Source organism: Prosopis cineraria, unplaced genomic scaffold (assembly GCF_029017545.1).
Source record: "Prosopis cineraria cultivar Desert tree isolate PC_DT_omini unplaced genomic scaffold, ASM2901754v1 PC15, whole genome shotgun sequence".
Taxonomy (NCBI): domain Eukaryota; kingdom Viridiplantae; phylum Streptophyta; class Magnoliopsida; order Fabales; family Fabaceae; genus Prosopis; species Prosopis cineraria.
Genome location: NW_026555346.1, coordinates 662,850 through 680,978, shown reverse-complemented (window position 1 = coordinate 680,978; position 18,129 = coordinate 662,850). Strand labels below are relative to the sequence as shown.

At 36.1% G+C, this 18,129-nt stretch overlaps 2 protein-coding genes across 2 annotated transcripts; one reads left to right on the top strand and one right to left on the bottom strand.

The window, feature by feature from the left end:
- The first annotated feature begins 1,237 nt into the window (after positions 1-1,237).
- On the top strand, positions 1,238-8,909 carry LOC129294437 (uncharacterized). Its single transcript, XM_054932817.1, has 6 exons — positions 1,238-1,802; positions 2,953-3,081; positions 3,160-3,280; positions 3,380-3,461; positions 8,223-8,376; positions 8,468-8,909. Exons 1-6 carry the CDS (start codon positions 1,527-1,529, stop codon positions 8,600-8,602), a joined length of 897 nt encoding a protein of 298 aa, XP_054788792.1. The 5' UTR covers positions 1,238-1,526; the 3' UTR covers positions 8,603-8,909.
- Positions 8,910-11,186: 2,277 nt separating this feature from the next.
- On the bottom strand, positions 11,187-18,129 carry LOC129294590 (NF-X1-type zinc finger protein NFXL2-like). Its single transcript, XM_054933006.1, has 13 exons — positions 16,855-18,129; positions 16,663-16,776; positions 16,514-16,569; positions 15,908-15,974; positions 15,192-15,284; positions 14,020-14,105; positions 13,541-13,703; positions 13,234-13,404; positions 12,831-13,021; positions 12,619-12,700; positions 12,243-12,449; positions 11,870-11,959; positions 11,187-11,791 (listed from the first exon to the last, which is right to left on the bottom strand). The coding sequence occupies exons 1-13, from the start codon at positions 17,995-17,997 to the stop codon at positions 11,633-11,635; spliced, it is 2,622 nt and encodes an 873-aa protein (XP_054788981.1). The 5' UTR covers positions 17,998-18,129; the 3' UTR covers positions 11,187-11,632.

Below are 18,129 nucleotides of genomic sequence, written 5' to 3'. Positions count from 1 at the left end.
TTTTATCTAATTTATAGTTTTATTTGTTAAATTAATAAATATATAATAATATTAAAATTTTGAAACTACAACCAAATATAAAAAATTTAATAAAAAATTTAGAATTAGTATTAGACAAATACTATCCATGATCAAAATCATCTATGATCAAAATCACCATAAAAATTTCATTTTCAAATTTACTCACCAATTTTTAATTTTATATTTGTGGTGATTTTGATTATAAACTTTTGTTAATTAAAAATGATAGATAAATTTGGAAATGAAATGTTCTTTTTAAAATTTCTCCATGTTTGAAAAAAAAAAGTTAGAGATAAAAACATATAATTTATACATATTTTTTTTTCACTTTTCTCTTCATAGCCAAACAAACAAACAGAAGAAAATGCTATTTTCCTCCACTTTTCTCCTTCCCTCACCTTTTAGTTTTCTCTCTTGCCAAACATAGCATTAAAGTTATATGATACTTTCTGGTTCTTTTTACAAGTTACTCTTACCGGTTTCACTAATATTAATGTAAAAAAAAAAAAGGAATAAAAATGTTTAAAATTTTAAATATGCTTCAATATAAAAAAATTCATGTTATCTTTTTTCTCTTATAAAAGATAATTTTTAAAATATATTTTAAATATTATTTTAAAAATTATAATGTAATTTATAAATAGAATTAAATAAAATTTTTAAAATGTATTCCATAAATAAAATGGGAAATAATATGACACATTTTTATTCCACTAAACATAAGTGATGTGGAGAAGTCTTTACAAGAATTTTTTCAATTAAAACAAAGATCTAAATACTATCTCATCACCTTGATTGATTCTCTCTTCTATAGCAGAGTTTCTTTTATTTAATTTTTTTTTTGAAATACAAGGATATGGTTAAAATTGTAGAAAAAAATTAAAATTAGATTAAGTCAAAGACCATAAAGCTCTTATATTCATTAGGTGATCTGTTAAATAATATAATATTAAAATATTTTTTGGGTGCCTTATACGCCAAAAAATCAACACATCTATTAGCTTATCTATAAATATGATCAAACATAATCTCTCAATCTTATATAATGATATTTTTAATGTTGCTAATAATAGTTGAAAGAAAGTAATTATATATAGGGTTGCAATTAATAAAAGATGGAGCCTTCACAAAATTTGAAAAAACATTTATTTTGAAGAGCCTAGCAACCTCAATTTAATTTTAAACCTATTAAATAGCTGTGCTTTATCATCACCACCCCTCTCCCCATGCTCCCCTTTGCGCGTCCTGTTTCCTCTCCTCGATGGCTCGATTGTCGCCTCTTGCCGGAACTAGTTACCAGATCCTGTGGTCACCAATTCATTCCCTCAGTCTATCCAATACACGCGCCACCTCTGCGCATTCCGATATCTCTCCTCCTTTCTAGATCTTGTCGTATCGCCACCATCGCGCCCTGGAGAGTCAAACGTATATACAGAGACGCTCATAAGTAATATCAGCACTATAAGCCATCGTAGTTGTTGTGTGGTGAGGAAGAATCGATCCATATGGGCGAGTTGACTCAGGCGGAGGTATACTCGCCGAGGACTCATCAAGTCTGGAGGGCACTGTTGAGCTGGTTAGCCGCCTTCTTCCATATCTTCTTCCAAATTATTACAGCTCTCGGCCACTACCCTTTACTCTCCTTCTCTTCCTCTGCTCCTTCCTTTAAACCTCTGCCCACCGTTGAGTTGCAGGAATCTGATTTGCCGACATCCTCCGCTGTTGATATCACCGCTGCGGAGTATTCCGGCGTCAACGATCAGTCTGTCCAAAAACTCACGGTAGGAAATATTTGCGATTCTTTTGAAATTGTTTTCGCTCCTCGGTTTTGGGAATAGACAGAAGGTTTTGAATTGGGCGTTGCGTGGGATGCTTATGTTTGTATTTACTATCCATGATCACCACAAATTCTAGTAGAATTCAAGTTATTTGGATGATGGAAAGACGATTGACTAGACATTGGATATGCTTGATGAAATTTCTCTAAGATAGTTGTCATAGACTCGAATGAACTATTTAGGAGGATGTTGACGCGTATATGATAGTTACGATGTTATTTGACTCTACCAAAGCGAGCACTTTGGCAACAAGTTGGCAGCTGAAACAGGGGAATTTGAAAAGCCTTTTGTTTTGTGATGTTACAACTGCAGAGGGAGGAGGTAAAATTACTTTCAGTAGATGATGAAGATCGGTAACCATATTACATGGGTGAATTTGCTAGCAAAAACAGATCAGTAGAATGTAATTGAAGGTGCCCTGGTGGCATGTCCTTGTTCTTTTTAGTTTACTCCATTTATAACTTCAATATGCTTCGCATTCATTTATGAAGATCATGTTTCTAATGCCCACAAACTCAAAGCGCAAATATTTCTAGCAGCCCACCATTTCGTTGGCTTGCTGTTGCTCTATTTATTGTTTCTGCTTTCTGATTCTGTGGTGATTCCTTTTTTTGTCCATATTTCTGGATGTCAAGCTAGTTTCACTTGAGCAGCTAATTGGCATGGTCCTGTTGATTTGTGGAATTTTTCGAAGTGGCAAAATGCAACTCTTTTAAGGGGCTATGGAACGATATGAAAGATGAGTGACAAATACTATTTGATTTGTTTGAGTAACAAAATAATATTATACCACTCTGCTGAAGAGAACTAACTTCCAATATACCTGTGTGAATAATATTTAAGTAACATTGTGAATATAATTGCAAAACATGCTGCTTACAACTATTTCATGACTGGTAAAAGCCAAGTAAGATGAGTCATTTTTTCTTTTCAGTTATGATGACTGTTGTAAGATTTTATTAAGTGTCATTATTTTCATTTTTTTTCCTTTTTACTTCTCCCTCCTGCCTACTTGAACCCCAAATCTTATTTTCCTATGTTAACACAAGACTCCTGCTATTAATGTTGATTCCGATTTCATGTGCATTTGTAGGTAGTGCTTGATTTGGATGAAACATTGGTTTGTGCATATGAGACGTCAAGTTTACCAGCCACACTTCATTCTCAAGCAATAGAAGCTGGTTTGAATTGGTTTGAACTGGAATGTATATCTTCAGATAAGGTGTATTACTTGATATCTTGCATTGGCTTGTTTAGAGCTGAATATTATGTATTTACTTGACCATGTTGAACTTTCAAGGAAGGAGATGGAAAACCGAATGTCAATTATGTTACAGTTTTTGAACGTCCTGGTTTGAAGGAATTCTTAAGGCAACTTAGTGTATTTGCTGACTTGGTGCTATTCACTGCTGGTCTTGAAGGTTTGCATCACAGTTCTGAGCTGCTCATGTGCTGCTTCTTTTTTTTCCTGGGAGTTTTTACCATTTTGCGAAATAATATTTGTCTATTTATTCTCACAGGTTATGCCAGACCCCTTGTTGACAGATTAGACATGGAAAACTGGTTTAGTCTACGACTTTATAGACCCTCAACAACTAACACGTAAATGCTTCTACCTTGCTTTTCATTCAGAATTCGACGTCTACCTGATTAGTTATCATAGGGTCATGGATCATAAGGAATTAGAAGTTTAACTATATGAATTGATGGCTGATCAAAAGTAGTCTCAAATTGCTTATGAATGTGTGATTCGAACCACTGTGGCAAAGTTGCACAGTTCTACAAAACAAAAATGTGCGAAAAAAATGATTGCTATGACAATGTTATGCTGTCATCGAGTATTTTCCATGCCTCTTACAAAGACAGCTAAGAATACATTTGGAATTATTTTGAAAAATTATATACGTGCAAATTTGTGACCTACGAGTTTATCTATGACTTATAGTTTAGTACTTTTCTTTATTCTTGGGTTAAATTTACTAGTTGAGTATTTTATGCTATAATATATGCTTGAGATAAGAATATCCATATATTTTATTTTCAAACTAATTTTTTTACTTGTTATTCAATTTTATGATTCAAACACATTCTACAATTCGTGATTTAGAAATATACTTTTTGATTTGAGATATGCTTTCAATTTTTCAATTTAAATTAACCTTTTTTTTTTCTTGTATTTTTGTTTTTGGTAACATTTTGACTATATTGAATGATTACTGTTACTCATTACTGTTTTTTATGCTTAATATAGTTACGATTCCTTAGTACTGACCTATGTCTTCATGGCTTCCATAAAACTTGAATCGGAGATGATTTAACATTAACATCACTGATAGAATACCCGCTTATATCCAACTTTGTCTTGTTTACATCATGTCACTTCACTTTATAAGACATGGTTGATGTTGGACTTGGACAGCAAGGGATGTTGGACTTGTTCACAACGGATGTTGTAGATTAGAAATTGGATTTCTAGGGTGAGTCAATGGTGAAAATTTTGTGAATTGAATGTTCAACAACAAGAAGCCTGAATGTTCAGTGAGAGTAAAATCATAATCCTATGAGGATTGAGATCATAATCCTATGAGGATTGAGACTCCGTCCTAACAAATAAACTCCATGATCTAGAAACATGAAAATTACTGAATAAATCCAAGACCAAGTATCTAAGCAATTAAATGTAAAATCTTTATAGCTCCGGTGGCAATTACAATTTAATAAGAATATCTTTGGAATAACATAACTCCGCCTATGTTTATAGCCGGTCCCAAGCCCGGGTAAAGGAGGAGGGTTGTGTTAGGCCATCAACAGCCAATGTAAAAATTTGTTGAATCTATCATGAACATGGACAATAGACGTTATAATGTTAATGCTAGGTCGTTGCCCGTAAGTAACGCGCTGCATGGCTCGAGTACAGTGATAAGTGAGTTAGAGCCGCTGCATCGGCGCCCGGATGTAGTGTTAAATGAGCAAGGGCTACCGCGTCATTCTGGACGCACGCGGCTAAAGAAGTTAGTCCATAAGAGCAAAATTAGATTTGGTACTTGGAATGTTGGGACATTAAATTGTAAATCTGTAGAGGTTGTAGGGGTTATGATTCAAAGGAAAATCAATATCCTTTGCTTGCAAGAAACAAAATGGCGTGGAGAAGAAGCTAAGGATATTCAAGGTTTCAAACTTTGGTATACAAGAAAAGTAAGTGCACGCAATGGAGTAGGCATCATTATAGATAAGGAGTGGAAGAAGAACATTGTAGAAGTTAGCAGAATTGGAGACAGAATTATTTCTTTAAAAATGATAATTGGACGTGAGACTGTTAATATTGTTAGCGCTTATGCGCCGCAAGTCGGGACAGAAGCCAGTCTTAAGGAATTATTTTGGGAGGATCTGGAGGGGTTGATTCGACACATACCACAGAGTGAAAAGATTTTTATTGGAGGAGACTTTAATGGGCATGTCGGGAGGGAAGCTGGTCAGTATGCGAGGGTGCATGGTGGTTTTGGTTTTGGAGAGCTAAACAATGAAGGGCAAACTCTTCTTGATTTCTCATTGGCGTATGATTTTAAGATTGCCAACACTTGTTTCAAGAAGAGAGATGAGCATCTCATCACCTACAAAAGTGGAGCCTCAAGGTCGCAGATTGATTTTCTTTTGGTTAGGAACACAGATAGAAAACTTTGTAAAAATTGTAAGGTGATCCCTGGAGATGCTGTAACGACACAACATAGGGTCCTAGTCCTTGATGTGTGTATTATGAGTAAAATCCAAAAACGTCGACAAGTAGTAACACCAAGGATTAGGTGGTGGCAATTAAAAGGTGAGAAGCAAGATATTTTCAAGCGAAATCTTTTGGATAAAGGAATTTGGGATTCTCAGGGAAGTGCTAACATCATATGGGAGGATATGGCTAAAAAGATACGGGAGGTTGCAAAAGTAGTTTTGGGAGAATCGAAAGGTCCTGGTCCGAGAGATAAGGAGTCTTGGTGGTGGAATAATAGTGTACAGGACAAAATCAAGTATAAGAAGAACTGTTTTAAAGCCATACATTTGTGTAACAATGAGGAAAATTGGGAGAGGTACCGTATGGCTAAGAAGGAAACTAAGAGAGCTGTGGGTGAAGCTCGTTCTAAAGCTTTTGAAGAATTTTATAAGAACCTTGAGACGAAGGAAGGAGAGCAAAATATTTATAAGATTGCCAAGAGCAGGGAAAGAAAATCAAGAGATCTAGAACAGGTAAGGTGTATTAAGGATGAAGAGGGAAGAATTTTAGTTACAGATGATGAAATTAAAAATAGATGGGAGACTTATTTTTCTAAACTTTTCAATGATGGAGAGGATTCATCTAGTAACTTGGAGGATTTAGTAACTGGTGAAGGAGAACAAAATTTGTCATTCTATCGAAAAATACGTGATAAGGAGGTAAAGGAAGCTCTTAAGAAAATGGCAAATGGTAGAGCGAACGGACCTGATTGTATATCTATCGAAGCGTGGAAATGTTTAGGTGAAGAAGGGGTGAGATGGTTAACTAAGTTATTTAATGTGATTTTACGGTCCAAGAAAATGCCTGATGAGTGGAGGAAAAGTACATTAATTCCTATTTATAAAAATAAAGGAGATATTCAGAATTGTACTAACTATAGAGGGATTAAACTCATGAGCCACACAATGAAATTGTGGGAGAAAGTAATTGAGCACAGGTTGACATTGGAGACAAGTATTTCTGAGAATCAATTTGGTTTTATGCCAGGTAGATCAACTACAGAGGCGATTTATCTACTAAGGGGATTAATGGAAAAGTATCGTTGTAAAGATAAAGATCTACACATGGTTTTTATTGATTTGGAAAAAGCTTATGACCGTATACCAAGAGAAGTGCTTTGGAAAGCGTTGGAAAAAAAGGGAGTACGGATTGCTTATATTAAAGCCATACAAGATATGTATGAGGGGGTAAAAACTAGTATAAGAACGCCTAGTGGTCAAACAAAGGATTTTCCTATAAAGATTGGGCTACATCAGGGATCATCTCTGAGTCCTTATTTGTTCAACTTGATTTTAAATGTTTTGACGGAACATATTCAAGAGGAAATCCCGAAATGTATGCTCTTCGCGGATGATATAGTTCTTATAGCAGAGACAAGAGAAGAGGTTAATTGCAAACTTGAGTTATGGAGGAGGACATTGGAGTTGAAAGGTTTTCGTCTGAGTAGAAGTAAGACGGAATATTTATATTGTAAATTTGATAAAGGACTATTCGAAAATAATTTGGAAGTGAAATTGGGAGATCAAATTATACCTCAAGTGGAAAAGTTTAGATATTTGGGAGCCATTATCCAAAATGATGGCGAAATCAGTGGAGATATTTCACATAGAATTCAAGCTGGGTGGTTTAATTGGAGAAAAGCTAAAGGAGTTATTTGTGACCGTAAGGTGCCTAATAAACTTAAAGGAAAGTTTTATCGTACTGCTATCAGACCGGCAATGTTATATAGTAGTTAATGCTGGGCTCTAACGGGACAGTAAGAGCATAAAGTTGGAGTAGCAGAGATGAGAATGTTACGATGGATGTGCGGACATACACGTAAAGATAAAATTCGAAATGAGCACATACGTGAAAAAGTGAGGGTGGCAGCTATTGAGGAAAAAATGGTAGAAAATCGGTTGAGATGGTTTGGGCATGTACAAAGAAGACCAAGGGAGGCACCAGTGAGAAGAGTGGAACATATAACTTTGAGTCCGATTAAGAGAGGTAGAGGAAGGCCTAAGAGAACACTCTTGGAAGTTGTTGAACGTGATCTCTTAATTAATAATATTTCTAAAAGCTTAATAAATGATAGAGCACAATGACGTCTTGCAATCCATGTAGCCGACCCCACCTAGTGGGATAAAGACTTGTTGTTGTTGTTGTTGTTGTTGTATCTTTGGAATAACATAAATGGCCACTCAACAAATCATACACAAACTGGCAATATGGGGAACATGTGAGCGTTTGACGGGCAATATACGCAATTACAACTTTATGCTAGCGCAGGGCCTATTTGTTTAACTATTGATTGTTTCTTATCAATAGGTCTGGAGGTAGTAATATCTTTTGTATAACATAAATGACTACTCAACAAATCATACACAAACTGGATTTTTTTTTTGTTGGAAATTATTGTTCTTAGAACTTAGACTTTCTTGATGCCGATGCATTTTTACCGCTGGTGTTTGTCAAATTTTAACTGCAGTCTACTTCATAAATAATTGGAAGAAATTTGTGCCACGACGGGGAAAAAACTGTCGGCGAGAATTCTCACTGATTAACTAAGTTTCTCTATTCATTCAAGTTCTCACATCAACTGGTACATTAATCTCTCTTGACAGGCAATATAGGGAACATGTGAAAGATCTTTCTGGAATATCAAAGGATCTGTGCCGAATAGTTATTGTTGACAACAATCCCTTCAGCTTTTTATTGCAACCACTAAATGGAATTCCATGCGCCCCGTTTTCTGCTGGGCAACCACATGACACACAGGTACATGGATCTGGACCGTTGAACATTTAAAAATAGCCCTCTGATTTTATATTATTTATTCGTCTCTGTTGTTTTTATGGCTTATTATCAGCTTCTAGATGTCATTCTTCCTCTTCTCAAGCACCTCTCTGAGCAGAAGGATGTAAGACCTGTGCTCTACGAGAAGTACCAAATGCCTGAGTGGTTTCAAAAGCAAGGAATTCCCGCTTCCTGTTGGACATTGTAGGATTAACATTTTTTGGAATCAAACTCTACTGCTTTTTGTACAATTTTTAGTTTTATTGCTGGAAGCAACATCGGTCGGTGGAAGAAATAGACCTTCTATATAGCATCAATTTGTTTCTGGGAAATCTAGAGGTTTCAGATTCTGCTTCTTGTAGTCAAAACCGTTCGCCATTTATGTATCTACATCTATAGAAGTTTGATTCTTATGTTAATGTTGTTTATAGGCTTGCAATCTGCCGCAATGTAATGAATCTTGTTAGTCTCTTGTACAACTGTTTATTTATAATTATTAGCAGTTAAAGTATTCATTACATTGCTTTGTTTACAGTGTCAATTGTTTTTTAAGTGATACGTGGGACGCAGGGTTTGGTGTGAGGGAATTCAATGGAATGGAATGGAATAATAAGGTGATAAAATGGAGAATTACCATGTTTTTGGTACGAAGGAATTGAAATCTTTCTCCCGTTCCTTTTCCATCAAATTTGACTTTAATCATTTCATCAAATTTTTCATGAAATGATACTGTTCAATGCAGGAGAACAATAAGGCTCATTTGCCCCTTTAATTCCGTTCATATTTATGAAAAAATCACATTTAGGACCTATAAAGACAGTTATCTATAGACAATAACCAATATGAAATTGATTGTTGAAATGAGAATATATACTTGTTTTTTTAAATGGTGATTTATTATTGATTGTTATTTGTGAATAATTTTTTTCAGTTTTTTAGATGTATTTTTTCCTCTTCTATTCTACCAAATATAGTAATGCAGTCATGGTCCTATCTTCTTTCAGTCATATCAAACATTTAATAAAATCATTCCTATTCTCATTCAGAGTCATTGAGTGTTCATTCCAACTTTACCGCGTAAATAGATTAGTTGAAGTGATTGATCTTTCCCTAGTAGTGGTTCCTGACTAATTATGTTCAGCTAAGATCAATTAATTTGGTGTGGAATTGTCCAAAATCAGTCCTTTTATTCCCCACCCATGGGACCGTAACTATGGAACATGGCTACCTCTCAGCTTTTCTTTTCCTCTCGTACTGCACTATGCAATAATTCAAACGGATCCAAGTCAAAATTTTTGGATTGAATAAAAAGACTACTCATAGTCATATATGTACAGTAGTTATTAAAGAAATTAGGTAATAATATTAATTAATAGTTGGGTAGCACCCCAAGTTTCAAACAGCATGTTTATTATTTTCCTCGTGAGGGAAAATCATTTCTAGCTTGGCCCGCCCCTCTGCACCATCCCATAGTATGTAACATCCAAACATGCTTAAAAAGGTCACGTTAGTTATAATTCACAAATACTACAACGTATTCCTTAAGCTATATGCAATTATGAGGCTCACATTTACTGCGAATCAGATACACAGTGAATTTGGAAACACTTCCACGTGGAGTCGTGCAGCAGGCGATTCCCTTCTTTGTGGATAAAATTGGATCGGGGTTTTGGTAACCTAGGCTAAATGCTCCTCCACTGTTATCACAACCAAACCAAGCTAGCCAGTCTGATTGGTTGAACAAAAAACCGGTCATAAATCCGATTTAATTACAACTAAAAATCACTTTTTTGCGAAATGCTTATAAACCGGATGAACCAGTTGCGAATCGGCCAAAACCAACAAAAAACAGGTTCAACCGGCAATGTTACTTTTTTATTTTTTTATTTTTAATTCAAATTTTTAAAATATAATTTATACATATTTATACCCAATAAACATGATGAAATGAAAAAATACAAAGAATATGTATGAATTATATATATATATATGTGTGTGTGTGTGTGCATTTATTTTAAAGTTATAAATTATAAATTATGAAATAATTATATATATTTAAGATGAAAATGATGTCATAAATTATAAATTATCTTTTTTAAAATTTATATATTCACTTTTCTTATTATATATAATTATTTCTTTTTACTTTAAATATATAATATGTAAAATATATTAATTTATTTGTAATTGATTGGACTTCTATTTAAACTATGATTTGACTATTAAACCATAAATTAATATCTCATACAATTTAATAGCCGATTCAGTTTTCATAACATCATACTCCTCAGGGTTCAGAGTATGCTGGGTTGACTCTCAGAGCAGAGCACAACTGTGCGTTCGACAAATCAAAAGGCATGAAGTCCCACTTTCTTCACAACATTTGATTAATAAAGTTATTAAATATGATAACGCAATTTTATTTAATATTAGATATATCATGAATGCCGTAGTGCACCAGATCCAACTATCTTTCGGCATTTACATCATTTATTTAGGAAAAAAACAAGTAATGAAAAGAAACTCCGGCATAATACACACCATTACCATTCATAAGCTTTTAGAAACTTCTTGAGTCCGTCTTTTTACAAAGCTGATGAAACAATTAGTATTTCATTTCAATTCTGCCCTTCTCCCTTGACATGAATATTAAGTATTTATTGCATTTAATTAATTGTATTTTTTTAAAAGACGGAACATTAACGCAGTTAAACTAACCAAATAGGTTAGGAGTTCGTATACTCAGAATGGAACAAGAAGACTCATCATCATCCATTCTAGTCAAACTAAGATGTCAAAAAGACAGTTTATTTGATGTCTCCTGAGCCAACAACCAACCCCTATGTATTCTTGATGCCATCCCTTCATGTTGATGAAAACTTTTAAAACTTCTCACTGAAGAACATTAAATTTATCCCAAAAAAAAAAAAAGAAAAACTAAAAAATGTCCTGGCTGAAGGAAATAAAACTACATATAAGGCTAAAACTGGAAAGGCATTTCCACCTTTAAGTTCATGATGATGAGCAGTGACACTTCAAAACTATCATGTTTAAACACCATCAACTTGGTATAATAGATAGATAAAGTTTCTTCTTTCAAAAGCAAAAAAAAACAAACGGGACGCAAAGAATCTGTGGGGTCATTATTTCCACTGGGTATGAAAAAAGAACCCAAGGCATGCACTAGATGCATGTTGGGGCACTCTCCTCATGGGTGGATAAAATTAACTATCATATTTCATGAGATTCGAGAATATCTTCTTTGTCTTCGCTCATCAACTTCATTCATCCAATCATTGAGCCATAAAAGACCCTTGTAACCATAGTATAAAGCAGCAAGAAGGGCCACAAAGAGAAGGACAAATAGAAGAAACCGCTTCGTAGCAGATGCAATTTTCTGTTCAATGATTGCCTTCATCTTAGTTGGGAACGAAAAAAATTGAAAGTTACTGTTTCTTTTAGAGAATTGGCATACCTGCAGTTTTGTTGATTGGCTGGACTCCTGTATGCGCTCCCGCCTTTTCCGTCGCTTGGGTACTGACTTTCCAGTCTCGGGTGCTTTTTCCTTCATTAATCATACAAAAGTGTATTAGAACTTCTCACACATTTTGGTACTGATTTTGCAGAATAGTCAAAGAATTATCAATCTTCATATGCAGTCGTCTCTGCATGTACATTTTGCCAATCGCAGCTTATTTCAGTATACTCAACATAATAAATTTGTAACCAACTTCACCGGCAATGACGACAAGAATACATTCTTTGGAAAGCTAAATTTCCACAAGTACAACACAACTAGAGAGTCAAAAACCCTAGGATAGCAGATGGATTTCGATGTGGAAAGTCACCTCCATAACTCGGGATTTACGTAATTGTAGTTCTGACTCAACAACTTGCACTTTACTCTTACAATCACAACTGCAAGGAATAAGTCCAATTCCAAAGTGATTTTTTGGTATATCTCTGGGATGGCATCCATCACGATGATAGGCTGCTTGAACATCTTGACATAGCCACTCTTTCTTCAGAGTTTGGCATTTGCAACGAACAGTGACCTGGCAAAGAAAGAGTTCAGTTCTGAAGATCAATGCATTCAATAATAGGTGCATCTACTTTGCAGTAGCTGGAATCGGATAGTGCATAAACTTATACCTGTCTCATTGTAGTGAGTTATGTATCTTAAATACCGAACCATGAAGTGATAACTATATTATCTCACATTACCTTTTTACAACATTTATTAGGATATGGGCATTGACCAGGATGACACGTCTCAGGGCACAGATGTGTACAATATGGCAACTTTCTGCAAAACCAAGTTGACCAATAAGCTCTCAATCATCTGGTTAAGCATCTATCTGCTACTTTTTCAGTTAAAACTGTTTCCGAATGATAAATTAGATCAAGAATAATACTCGCTCCAGGCTCCAAATTACCTGTGACAAGGTCCTTGGCATGATCGAACAGTCTCTTGGTCCTTGGCAGACAAGCTGTTGTAGTAAATGCACTCAAAAACATGGACCATTGAGCCACAATGACAAGACCGTTTAATGAGCACTTTGCATGGAGGGCATTCTCCAGGATGGCAAGGCTGAGAGCAGTGATGTGGACACTTAGGCTCTCTTACCTGATCAATGAAGTTTAATGCAAAAACGAAAATTATAGTTGAATTTAGAAAGTAAAGAGATCATTTCTGAACTTCAGAAATGAAGATAAATGATAAGCTTCATTAGCTTAACTCAACCAATGTGATGATAGTTTCGCAGCAAAAAAACCAATAAATGAGAAAGAAAACAGCACAATGGAGACTAATATATAATGAAACAGAATGTTCACCACCTTTTGGCATGGAAGACAACAATCTTCACAAGGCTCACTTCTCTGTAGCCGGTTCAAGGAAGACAGTCTCTCTAAGGTATGACAGGTTTTAGTACAAAAATGATTGCCGCATGATAGAGGGTTTCCGCACAAATTTTCACAGTGAAACTGCAACCTATCAGAGCAGACCATCTAATAGGAGGGGGGAGAAAATTTCATTAAAGGCGCAAGAGAAAATGAATGCAAATTGAATTTGAACAAAATCATTCAGAAGAATCTTCCTAGTCAAGATGTTAACATACAGCTTAAGAGAAGAAGTAAAACAAACCATTCTCTCTGCTCCAATGTGTTGCCCTACACAAGATCTCCATACAAGTTCAGGACAAGGAGGGCAGGGAGTGCCAGAAACACCTTCAGTGCGCTGCATTATCTTCTTTTTCTTTGGCTTCAGTGTAAACTCTGGATTAGGAGGAGGTTTTGGACCATGACACCTTAGTGTGGAGAGGAAATAAAAGAGTTAGGGAAAGAAAAGATGCCGACTATAATTTAGATAAGCCCCCAGCTATTCAATCATATGATACAAATTTTTTTATAACAAAACTCACAGAACTACTATGATATGTTTGAGCAGAAAACAAGTACCAACTTGTATTTTCTACTCAAGTTTAAAATCTTGGAAGTTCAAAACTCAACTATTTAAAGTCCATGCTTGACTTTTGAAATTCGATTCCTTTCTCAAAAAAAGGAAATAAGTGAAGCAATCCCCGAGTGATATCTTAAATTTGTGAAGATAGAAAAATCCCAAACCTTAATTGGCATTTGTGGCCACAAGAGTACTCCTCTTCACAAGGAAGCGGACAAGGAGGACAGGCTCCATAATGACATTTGTGAGGCTAGACAAGAATTATAAAATCATTAATGATAAGGGGGAGAAAGATGCAACATCCATTAATAAACATGTAATATCTTTCCACTTTAAGGAACATACAGGTATAATGATAAAATCAACATACATAGGTAAATAATAAAAAATAAACAAAATCCTATCCATGATAAAAATTTCTTGTCGATGCATACCTCAAGCGCTTATATACACAAGGTTTATTTCACATAAATACAGCCCTAAAAAACCACCTAATAACTAACAACCATCAGGTCATGCATTTTACAAGAAAAACCAATTAAGCCCGGCCAATAACTCAAGTAATAGGGAAATCATTTATCTTATTTAGATCATACTATAAAGTATAAAACAAAGAAATAAAAACAAGAAAACTTAATGCACCAAAAAAAAAAAAAACTTAAAATCCATTTGAAGCACCAGTTTGATGTTAAGATATATCAGTAAAATCATCAATTCAAGCATCACCGAATAAGCTTCTATTTTATTGTTACAATATTTATCATTCACCAGCAACATTCAAATTCACACTTCACAGAATAACGATTTGTGATTGATAAAATAAGCTTCGTCAATATATCTTTTTAAAAAAAAATTGACAGTCACTTTCACATTAGTTATAGTACCCACTTCTTTATCCTTTATTATAGTCAATTGTTATTACCCTTTATCCAATGCTTTCCAATATGCTTGCGGTATTTTATACAGTTGTATTTAATTACACATTAAGAACATAATCAGGTAGCAAGTATTCGAAGGGTTGAACTTGAATCCCAACCCTAAAAGGTAAACACTAGAATTAGCTCATCTTAAATCTTAAATTTCATAATGGTTCGACAAACAGAGACTATCAGAGTAAGAAGAGGCCAGTTAATCAGCCAAAGGCATGATGATGTCAACGTTTATTAAGAAGGAGACAGATTCTAGCATTTTCATTTTCCCCCCTAGTTTTCATTCCTCCATCACTGCCACATGCACACACTTTGGGGAGTGTTGATGAAAAGCACACAATGTTTCAAGAAATCTCCACCTAGAAATGTAAATACCTACAACAAACAAAATCATTAATCAATTGTACCTTAGAATTTGGTGCATGCCTGCATAAAGGAGTAATAGGACAACGTTTTGGGCATTTAGGAGGCTTTTGATTAATTTCAGTACCACAAGGAACCTGGGGCAAAATCCACCACTCAGCACAGTTGTTACCAAGTACTAGCAGAAATTAATGTAATCGTCATCTAAAGATTGAAGATCCAGATTATAGAAAAAGATGTCGAATAAAAATTACAAATAGAATGTACAAACACAATAGGAAGCAACAAGAGAAAATATATTTTATGAATGCATTTGCAACTTTATTGACATAAACAATCAGCAAGATTAAAAAGGAAAAATAACAACTTTTCCATAATAAAAGATAAATAAATACCAGCATTGGCTTGAATCTTATCAAAAATTATCTTGATCCCAAAAAATATAAGAAATTTTGAAATGACACGTGCTTTGAAAATGTAGGTATTGAAAATGATGACCCTGAAATCATATGAACATAAATTTTTAGGACTTTCATAGCTATAGTACATATCGAAACTAATAACAATGAGTAGGATTGACAATTGACATCAGCTATATAAAATGCACAACTCAATTGGATTTTATCTCCAAGCCTACAACTAAGATACATCATTCACGATAACATACACAACTAAGAAATTAAATTGCATGTCATGTGAGATAGGATCCTGCTCCTACTTAGATTAGATATACACAGAATCCTGATAGCCAAACCCAGACCTCAAAATGCGTCTCACCACATGCACACGAGATTGTCACCATTATTGGGCATGGAGCACAGGGACCCCTGCAAGAGCAAATTCAGCTATCATCATATGGTTCCTTGAACTTCAAAATTCAACTGCATCAATTTTGTCCTATGTTCTAAATGATAATGTTTCTCAATTTTTACAAAAAGATTCAAGAACAATAGTTTACCTTATCATGTAGTCTCTGTGTCTGTGTGTGTAGCGTGTATAAACTCTTTTGAAGCTAAGATTTCACTATGGGTATTATTGTATTTCCAACAACACACATCTTTGTCTTCTCCTTACATACAGGACAGCCAGCAGCAGTCTACAAACTTACCTTTGTAAAAGCCTTCAAAAGTTTTATATATTTGAAATATATGAAAGCCTTCAAAAATTTTGAGAGTGTGTGTGTCTAAAAATCTAAGCAAACCCTTGTTCAGGAGGAATGATCAAAAAAGGGTCATAATATCACTGGGTTTGAGGAGCCTGTGACTTCGATCTTCAAACAGAACAAGCAGGCGGTTTCAGATTCAAGAAATTCAAACAAAATGCAAATTCTTGCCGAAGGACATTGAAACATGAGAAGGGGACATACCTGTGGCATGGAGAGGGACATTTATGGTTTTTACATCGAAGCCTCTTGCCACATATCTAACATTTTTCAAAATAAGAAATCAAAAATCATACTCACATTGTCATAACAAGTTTCTTGTCGAAATGAATAACACAAGAAGATGCACACACCTCTGAACACGGAGGGCAGTCACCATCACAGCAGCGACGTTTGCACGGATGCCGCCCACAGTCACGTATCCACTGACACTTCCTTTCACATGACAACTCTTGATAGCAAGGTACCTATTCTACATTCAGTGAACTTAGCCTACTTTGACTTTAAGACTGCTATCAAGATGCAGTCAAAATCATGACACTTACCTCTTTCTTCAGGCTCCCACAGCGGCAGGATTTCCTTACAACAATTCTGCAGGTCTCAATGCATTGCCCACGGTGGCATCTCTCAGGGCACTTGTGAAATCCGCAACTGAGCATTTTATCGCAAGTCCCCCCACACAATTGTACTGCGGCATCACAAGGGATGTCTTTATAAATACTCTTCCCGCACGGGCACGTTCTCTTACCCTGAAAAGGGCACTCGCCACACCCACCCGAATGACATCCTTTCTGACAAACATGCCTCCCGCAGCTAAGAACCTTCTCGCATGGAGTATCACATTGGAAAATGCGATCACAACACTCCCTCTCCTCCTTTTTCTCCCCGCATTGGCACTTAAAAACTCCACGGGCTCGGCAAGGTGGGCAGGGGCCAACGTGACAGATCTCAGAACACCTGTGAACACCACAGTCCAAGAGCTTCGAACAAGGATTGTTACAGGAGAATCCCTTATATCCACATCTGCGAACGTCTTCAAGTGAACCGCAAAAGCATCGAGATTTGATAAGCTTTGGGCACGATGGGCATGGCCCTGGATGGCACAGCAACAAACAATAATGCCCGCAATTGTTCTTCAATGGCCTAATACAAATCTCACCACATGAATGTGGCAATATCCAGGGATCATCACTCGGAGGATTCTCCAATTTTCCACAGAAACACACATAGGATTTAGGGATCTGGGTTTTGGAGTATTCAGCCCTGCATTTAGGGCAGTTCCATGTGGCAGTCTCGGCAGCCTTGTCAGCTGTAATAGGTAGGCGCGTTGCCACGCGTACGGCAGCGAGGTCGGATGCCTGGCGCGCCCAGCTCTGTATGCAGACAAGATGGAAGACGGCGTAGCAGAGTGACGTGCAGGACCAAGTAGGGTCGGAGGGTCTGATGCGTTCGAGGCATATCAAGCATGATAGAGCGCCGGAGGAGGAGGATGTGAGAAAAGACTGGATCTTTGAAAGATCAGCAGCGGTTGCGGATGACTGGCCTATGAACTCGAAATAAGATTTGAAAATGGAGTCTGAGAGGTCCGCGTGGCGAAGGAGCACCGAGCTAGACTGCCCGTGGTCGGAGTCGGAGTCGGAGGAGTCCGAGGGAAGCGGTGGGTGACAATGATAATTGGCAGAGTTCATGCTGGGGATGTGCCCGTCGAATCGGCCACCCGGTGTCGCGGATGGTTATAGTCTCGGCCCCGGGGGCGTTGCCTTGCGTTTGTGCATGATTAGAGCTTAAACGGGCTAGTGGTGGGCTACCCTGTTAATTTC